The following is a 9,189-nucleotide window of genomic DNA, read 5'->3' as shown; positions in this document are numbered from 1 at the left end:
TTAATTTATATTATTTCTTTGTATTTCATAATTAGGAACATCCAACGGTCATTTTTCAAAATCAATCTCAATTATCCACATTTTTTCTTTCTCTTTTTTGTTTAAGGACATTCCTAAATTGTGGATAAATTTGTTGTTGTTTTTGAGTGTTTGGAATTGATATTTATTTTGCTCATTCCAAATTCAATGATCTAATATTTTAATTTTATTTAATTTCATAAAAGTTTTTAATAATGAAACATAGGGGTGACTTCTAAAGAAATTAAATATAAATTAGTGTAATTACACTTATAGTAGGTGTGTTTTATGGTACATAGAAATAATAGGTATGCTTGGATTTGGAATATTTTTAGCTTATAATTTTTTTTTTCTTTGAAATTGTGTTTTTCTAATCGATTAGACAGGATCCGTTGTAGTCTAGTTGGTTAGGATACTCGGCTCTCACCCGAGAGACCCGGGTTCAAGTCCCGGCAACGGAAATCACTTTTTGTTTTTTTAAAGAAATTTGTTCTTTGTTGGGCTGTTTTCCTGGGCTAATTTTTTAATTTGTCCTTTCTTGGGCGTTACTATCAGGCCTATATACCTGGGCTTACTTTGAGCCCTATAGTACCATTTCCAGTTTTCTTGCTGGGTTAAATTCCCTTATGAACTCTATTTATATGAAGACCCAATTTCCATGGGCACTCAATACTCAAGAGTCTATAATTCAGGCCTTCCTTCAATTGATTGTGGAAACTAAAAGTCTTTTTAAAAGCCCAATTAAAAGCTGTGGGTCGGGCCACTTTAAGACCCATATTTTTTATTGTTATCGTTTTCCTTGGGTCAAACTATTTTGAGATTAAGGTGGCGTTTGTTTTTTGACTGAATAGAAAAAGTCAAATATTTTAGTTTTTTCTATTCAGTTAAAAGTAACATATTAACATCATCCAACATAGCTAAAATGAACTTATTATCAATAAGTTCAGTTTAATTATATTAAATGATGACAAAAAGTTACTTTTAACTGAATAGAAAAAGCCAAAATATTTGGTTTTTTCTATTCAGCTAAAAAACAAACACCACCTAATTCTTTTTTGTTAAGCTAACCTACTTTGAGACTCATAGTTAATGCTTAGGCCTATTTTAATTGGTTCAAAATCTAAACTTTTGGTAGTCAAAACCTCTTTCTTTTATTTTAAAAATTTTAATGTCCAATAAGCTTTGTACCCAAGTTTTGGAAAAATATTTTATTTATTTATTTTTTATTTGTTTATTGGCTTTTTCTTTAGGTCAAACTATTTTTCTTTTCTAAAGCTAAGGTGCTCTGATGCTTGACTATCACGGGAGGAAGTAGTGCGTCTTAGGGCCATGATAACCTATTAATCATGGCATGCAGAAGAATTCGAATGAAAGCAATATAATAGGTTAGAATTAGTATAACTTGATTATTGGAAGAAATTGAATCTTCGTAAAGAAGTGGGGATGATTTGTCACACATTTTCTAACCCAAATTGTAACAAAGCAAATAAGTCTATAGGACCTTATCCTATATCTCTAATGTCATTCCGTGACACCCCAAACCCGAAGGCCAAGGGCACCATAGTTATTTTATATGTCAAACTTAAAAGCCTAAAACATGAGTGTCTAACAAATCCATCAAGTAGCTACATGATAAATAATTCAAAATAGTAATCAAAAAATAAAATAAGATTGTAAATTTCTAATCCAAAACTAATTAAAATATTTAAATAATAAATTCAATGAGTAATCTAATCACTTTTAAAAAGTTATTGAGATTAATTTGAATTTAATCTTAAGTCAAGAATCCTATATAATCAATTCTAAAGTTGTGTCTAATAGAACCATCATTCTTAATCTGATCTCTCTACACTAATGTCACTAGTACATGAAAAGTGGAATAATAGAGAGAGGTAATCTCGACAATTCAATAATGAAAAATGAGGTATTGTACTAAAATAAATCTTGGGAAATATCACTCTTTTTTTTGTTTAATTAAAATCAATTAACGTTTAAACTCAATTTAATAATTAAGTTTTTTATCTTCAAAATTTTGATGCTTTTACTTTATAAACTGACATGAAAAATGATCTTAAAACTTTACTAACTTATATATATATGTATGTTATTTTAGAAGTTTTTGTTTATTTTTATTTTTAGTTTGTTTGATATAATGTTAATTTTTTTAAAGTTATTTGATAATTTTGGTGATGTTATTTTTTTATTATTTGACACAAATTTATGTGAATGAGATGATTTTTTTTTTCATTTTTGTAGAACTTAGTGTTCCTTTTAGATTTTTAATCTTGTTACCAAAAAACGAAAAAGAAAAAAAAAAGAAATATCAAAGCAATCATTGTTAATAGTTGTAGATATACATGAGGGTGCAACAGTCAACTACACCTAAAAGAAGAAGAAGGGGCTAGGGAATAGGTGTTTTTTTAAAACAAATTTAACGAGGTTTTCGAACATATTTCTCACCATCCAACAACTATTTAAGAAAGGATAAAACTCACGTGCAAGCATGAACGTAACAACACTCTTTCAATAATTTATAAATATAAGTCACATGTAAATATTTCAATACTTTCCAAAATTAATCCATAAGAACAATTATCTCCTTAATTCATTTTCAAGTACTAATTGATATCATTAACCAAAATTAATAAAAAAATTATTCAAGATATCCAATGAATAATCACACCAATTTCAATTTGTGTTTTCTTTTATTCAACTTATATACCCAAGTAACAAATGGTATCAAAAAATTGAAAATAAATCAAACAATAGAATGAGAGAAAGATACAATAACAGTAGATTGTAACATGGAAAATCTTTGAAGGGATAAAAAATCATGGGTGACAAAAAATGTCCACTATGAAGAACAAAAACCGAATACAAGGTTTTATCTAATTCAAGCTTACTGATCCTTTATAGACCACTTGACTAGTACCTTTCCATTTCTAGCTTCACAACATCTTTTTCTGAAGAATACTTGAAATCTACATCAAACTTGATTTTGACCTCTTCTTAAATCCACATAAGAAGAAAATGAGTTTTCACTCAAATTCAGTCAACTAAGAAAATGATAGATGAATGAATAGGAAGAATCAACCAATTTTTAAGAAAATCATATGAAACTTTATTTGAAAATCAAGGATTAAAGGGGATTTTCTTGGCAGCCAAAAACCCTTAATTTGGTAAGAGAAGAGAGCTCAAGAAGGAAACAATTGTAGGTGTCTCTCACAAAATAGGAAGCAAGTTTTTAGGTTTTTAAATTGAAAAAAGTCCTTGATTCAACGGTTAAAATATCATCAATAAATAACAACTTGGATCGATCCTAGAACAAGACATTTAAATACTTCATAAAAAAAATGCTTCCTAAACCTCCCTAACTCCTTAAAAAAATATTTTAAGAAAAACAATAATTTGAAAAACATGGTTGATTCAATTTCATTTATCTCTAGCTTCAATTACATACCTTGGCCCCTAAGCAATTCTATACTTGATCTTCATTAGGCAAGTAATTCGAGGAAGGATTCGGAAAATTGAGTTAGGAAACACTTAGGAATTTTATTTGAAATTGTTAACCTAGTTAAACACTTGTAATATATAATTAAAATAAAAAGAATTATTTTTAAGCATTATGGACTTAAAAGTTTCATAGTAATGATGAATTCCTTTCCTTTCCTTTTCCTTTATTCATCATATGATCCATAAAAGAAATAAAATATAAAAGAACTAATAATTAGAATATTATATTACATTATGTTATTGCATTACATTAGATTATTATTTTATATTTCATTTAAAAGAAATATAAAAGAAATAATAAATTACATTAATTACTAATGTGAACAATGTGAGAGTAGAAAGAATGTGTGACAAATTATGAAAAAAATTAAAAGTGAGAAATGCATAATGTGAGAAGAGATAGGAAAAATATGAGGAAGTGAACAAAAAATGCGAGAACCTCACTCTCACATTTATGTTATGCAATAAACATATAATTTAAAATTAAAATATCACAAATAATATTTTTTAATCCATAAGGTGTAAAAAAAAGGTTATAAAAATATTGAAAATTTTCAAAAACAATTGATAATAAATTTGACTAAGTTATCTCAATTTGAGTAATGGCAAACTCATAAAAAAAAAATCTAAAATTTAAACTCTATTAATAATTAAATATTCAAATATTATTTGACCCAAAATTTCTACTTAAGTAAATTTATATTTAAATGAAAAAAATAGCAAATATTACATTAACACTTGCAAATAATTGAAACCTCTCCTATGGTATTATCTTAAAGAAATACAAATTCTTTGCTTTCCTTCTTCAAGATCCTCAAATTTAATTTATGAAAACATGAAAAAATATATGTAATCTCAATTTGATAATTGGTAAACTCATAAAAAAAATTCTAAAATTTAAATCATATTAATAATTAAATATTCAAATACTATTTAGCATAATATTTCTACTTAAAAAATTTACATTTATAAGAAAAAAATATCAAATATTACCTTAATATTTGCAAATACTTGAAATTGTTTTTACATATATGAGATGTATGTGTTTATACCATGGTTTTAAAAATCAGATCGGACAAGATGATCCGATTGCCAGCCAGTCACGGTTTCGGTCCAGTCTGGCCAATTGGACCAGAAAATGATTAAATCGAAATTAAACCACTTGAATCGACGGTTCAACTAGCGAACCAGATGATTTCCTCTGAACCGTCCAGTTCAACCACTTTTCTTTTTATTTATTTCCCAACAACTCATTTTCTTTCCCCTTCCTCCGCACGGTTGGTACCTCTACTATCGCCTGGACCATCGTCCTGTCGGCAACGGTACCTCCGCTATTGCCTAGAGCATCATCCCACCGACAGCACACCCTCGATGCTAGGAAACCCCCCACCCCCCTTCCACCCGTGCCACGCGTTGGAAACCTCCCAACCTCGCCCCCAAAATGCTGCAAATCCCTGTCGCCAACCCACCGCCTACAAAGCCCCATTGCTCCCTACCACTCCCCACCCTTGATGGTGTGCTGGAAAGCTTCCCCTAGTGGCAAAGAGCCCTCCCACGATCGAAAAATGTAGCAGTTCAAGCCACCTTTGACGGAAAAAATTAGTACTTGACTGAAGTAATGAAGTTCAACTCCCTACTAAAGTGTTTTGAGGCAGGTTGTGTGTGGTTGGTGGATGAATCTTCGATAGAAGAAGAAATATGGAAGACTTGGAAGTGTCCCCAGAAAAGTTAGATGATGTGCTGGAAACCTCCCAAATTTTGATGTTTTATATTTAATTTCAGTCTGATTATAAAAACATTGATTTATACCTTTTTAATAAGTAATATTTACCATTTTAATATTTTTTTTCTTTTTTTTCTTTTTACTTTTATAATCACATATTTTACGGTCCCATTTTATGATTGGGGTCAAATGTTAGTAGGTACTCCAAAGTGATGATGGGATATCAGAGAACAACCTATGAATATATGTATCAATAAGATTTTAAACAAAAGCTGAACAAGATTCATCGCAAAAAGCTTAACAAGATCCCTTATAAAAAAGTTGATAAGATTCCTTGAAAAAGTTTTCAAGATTAGCGACAAAAAAATTGACAATATTCTCTATTTGAACTAAAAATCTAAAATTATGTTAATATTAATACTTTGTTGAGCCCATATAATTACTATTGATTTTTTTGAAAATTTTCATTATATATTTAGGAAATTTTGAACTTTGTAATGAACATATTGTGTTTATTTTTCTTTAATAATCTTAAATGCTAAAAGGGTCTTGATGAATCATGGGTTAATTTTCATGGTTCAATTTGTGGTTCTGAGTTCTCTACCACTTAGCTAGTCTGGGTTAGAGAATTTCTTGTTAACCTAATTTGCAACTTATTTGATCAGTAAGGTTATGTTTGGTTTTCAAAAAGTACTAATAAAAGAAAAAAATTTAAGAAAAATATTTTTCTTGTATTTGGTTTATTAAGAAAAATATGAAAGAAATCACATATAATTAAAATTATATAGAAATTTATGTATTTTAAAATTATTTAATATTTATATAATGGAGAAAAATAAGTAAAATAAATTTGAAAAAATATATAAAAAATAATTTATTAACTTTAACCTAATTTTTATTTTCCCAAATTTTTTCTTTCCCTCCATTTTTTCATTCTATTTTTTTTCCTTAAATTTTCCCTCAAATATTCCGAAACCAAACATAATCTAAACCTTCATTATATACCATGTGCATTTGGAGACAGATCCTATTCCATTGTGTCAATATAAAAGCTCCTGAACTTTTTTGTGTTTCTAATAATATATAATGGTCAATACTACTAGCCCTTTTCTACATTTTTATATAGAAATCAAATGGTTGACCAAAATATATGAAATTCCCCTAGCCACCTAACTTCTTACTGACTATGGAGAAAGAGTCATGGGGAAGCTGCTTCTTCAGCAATCTTTCTTCCTAAGCACACTTCTCAATTCTAAGCATACTCACCTCCCATATAACTAAACTTGCCTGACAGAAAGCATACAATAACTCAGATCCTCCTCCCATCCTCACAAATCCCAGCAATATGCTTTCCGTCAAAAGAGTCAGAATCAGAATCAGAATGAGAACTCTAGAAGAATCCTCGAGCCAGGAATCATCTGCCCACATTGTAGCCTCCAATGATGACCTCCTATCGGAGCTCCTTCTTCGCCTTCCCATCAAATCACTCCTCAAATTCAAATCTGTCTCCAAACATTGGCTCTCCCTCATCACTGATCCCCATTTCTCTCGCCGCAAAAACCTTAAGCCTAACCCTGTCTCCGCCCTTTTCAGCTTTGTTCCTCTCGACCCTTTGCAGACTAGCGCACCCTTCACATCTCTCACTTTTGTGGACCACCCTCGTGGTATAGAAATTCTACAGTCTTGTAACGGTTTGTTCTGTTGTTCCAGCGTTGATTACAATGATTCTGAGCGCAAATATTACATTTATAATCCAACCACCAAGCAATTCACGACCCTTCCTCCGCTCTGTGGCCGTTCTGTCAGGCGGGTTTTGGGGGTCAATTTAGCTTTCGACCCTTCCAAATCACACACCTACAAAGTTGTTTGCGTTCAGCGCTGCAAATCATCTTATGATCATTGTCAGATTCAGATTTCTTCATTAGAAACGGGGCCTTGGAGAGTTTCTGGAGTTCCCTTCGCTGCACCCATTTCGGTAGATTTTCCCAGTGGAGTTTACTGGAATGGTGCGATACATTGGATTAGTCCAAGGGAAGCTTCACTATATTTTGATCTGAACGAAGAGCTTGTTCGAGAAATGCCAATGCCTCCTGTTCCTGATGATTCTAATGAGAGGGGGATTAGATGTTTTGGTGAGTCTTGTGGCCATTTACATCTTGTGGAAATTTACGAAAGTTCTACAACACAATTTAATGTGTATGAGATGGAGAGAGACCATTCTGGGTGGTTTGTGAAGTTTCGAGTTGATCTTAATGGGGTCGCCCTGGCATTTCCTGGCATAATAGAGGGCTACCATGAGGAATATGACTACATGTACTCATTTTCAGTACTGTGTATTGTTAGAAGAGAAAAAGAGGAGGATTCATTTCTAGCTCTGCATATACCTGGTAAGGTTATAGGGTACAATTTTAGTAGTAAGAGTTACCAGACCAGTGACACTGATTGTCCATTAGCATTTGGGTGGTCTTATGCCTTTCAATACATTGAGAGTCTTTCTCTTGTGTGAGGATAATTAAAGATGATGCTTCATTGTATAATTGTACTGAAACATTTAGTTTGATGAATTTGGATGAATCTGTCCATGAAAATGTTAAAATCCCAAGTACCATACTGAACTTCTAATCTAGATGTTAAAGCAAATGGTTAAATTTACATCATTCAATGAAGGTATAAAGATGAGATTAAATTTTTTGAAAAATAAAATTAAAATGCAAAATAATAAAACTTTTAAATCATGATATTTTATAATTGGGTGGCACTTTTGGATGCAATACTAAAAAGTGTTTTTTCATAGAAAGACCCATCTGTTTGTTGGAACAAAGGAGGCATGGTCACAGTTCAAGTAAAAAGATGCAATTTATTTTAGATGTGATTTCCTTCTATTTTGAACTTAATAAGGTTTGTTAATGTTTGTAGCCCATGATAAATATGAAATTGACTCACCCTAAAGCACTAACAAGATGGGTTTGGGACTATGGCTCTACCATGCCTTTGGGCTAACTTTTGGCATGAGTTCGGGGCCAACTTTCAAGATTGGGCCAACTTTCAATCACACCCATTTAGGTGGGTGTCTAAACCCATGAAATAAAGTTAGCTAGGAGTGCACCTTAGGCGGGTCCAACTCAAGGTTTAGGTTATGTAGATTACATGGTTAAGTGTGTGAATGACTTAGGGGTGTTTGGTAAAACTCAATACCTATTATTTAATGATTTAAGTTAACTTTAAGTTGAATTATATTTAAATTATTGAGTTAAAACTTATTATTTAATTTTTACTTTAAATATTAAGGATGTTGAATGATAAAACTAACTTAAAATTTATTCTAAATCATCAAATTAACATATTTTTCCTTATAAATATAATTAGGGCAAAGGAGATTGAGTAGTAATGGAGATTATAGAGTAGTAAAAGAGATCATAAAGGTAATTAAGGCAAATGAAGGTAAAAAGATAAAATGAAGATGTAGACTTAAGAATAAATTAGTTATTTTTACTTATTATTTAATGTTGTTTTTTTACTTCAAATCATACAATTAATTATGATGAGAGTACTTCATTCTCTTTGCTAAGCTAATTATTTTGTTGCAAGATCGAGTATAACCACTACTTAAATTGCTGATGTTATTGGTTAAGTTAGTTTTGCAAATGTTGTTAGATCCTTTAGGAAAGAGTGTTAGGATAGGGTTATGAAAAGTATGACATGATGTAGCCATAATAGATTTTAGTAATATTTGTATTATGATTTGAGTTCTTCTTTCACTGTCCTTTTCATGCATTTTATATGTTGAGCATTCAAGTCTACATCACTTACATTGTATATGACTTAGGTGCATTGAGAGTTGAACAAAATATCTAATCGTTGCTTGTAAGTTGATGACTCGTTTATAACTAGTTCATGAACTTGGGCAATCCATTTGAGGTTGTAATGCACCACCT

The 9,189-nt window shown here is 30.7% G+C and overlaps 1 protein-coding gene and 1 non-coding gene across 2 annotated transcripts; both read left to right on the top strand.

The window, feature by feature from the left end:
• The first annotated feature begins 406 nt into the window (after positions 1–406).
• Positions 407–479, top strand: TRNAE-CUC (transfer RNA glutamic acid (anticodon CUC)). Its single transcript has one exon. It is a non-coding gene; the product is annotated as a tRNA-Glu (tRNA).
• A 5,949-nt stretch (positions 480–6,428) lies between these two features.
• Positions 6,429–7,765, top strand: LOC100259273 (F-box protein At5g07610). Its single transcript, XM_002269205.4, has one exon. The coding sequence runs from the start codon at positions 6,600–6,602 to the stop codon at positions 7,758–7,760; it is 1,161 nt and encodes a 386-aa protein (XP_002269241.2). The 5' UTR covers positions 6,429–6,599; the 3' UTR covers positions 7,761–7,765.
• The last annotated feature ends 1,424 nt before the right edge of the window (positions 7,766–9,189 follow it).

This window comes from Vitis vinifera, chromosome 9, assembly GCF_030704535.1.
Source record: "Vitis vinifera cultivar Pinot Noir 40024 chromosome 9, ASM3070453v1".
Classification (NCBI taxonomy): domain Eukaryota; kingdom Viridiplantae; phylum Streptophyta; class Magnoliopsida; order Vitales; family Vitaceae; genus Vitis; species Vitis vinifera.
The sequence above is the reverse complement of the archived record's forward strand: the minus strand, read 5'-3'. Positions and strand labels throughout refer to the sequence as shown.

Bases quoted from the DNA above. Each gene is read 5' to 3' on its own strand.
- LOC100259273 (XM_002269205.4), top strand. From the start codon at position 6,600: ATGCTTTCCGTCAAAAGAGTCAGAATCAGAATCAGAATGAGAACTCTA.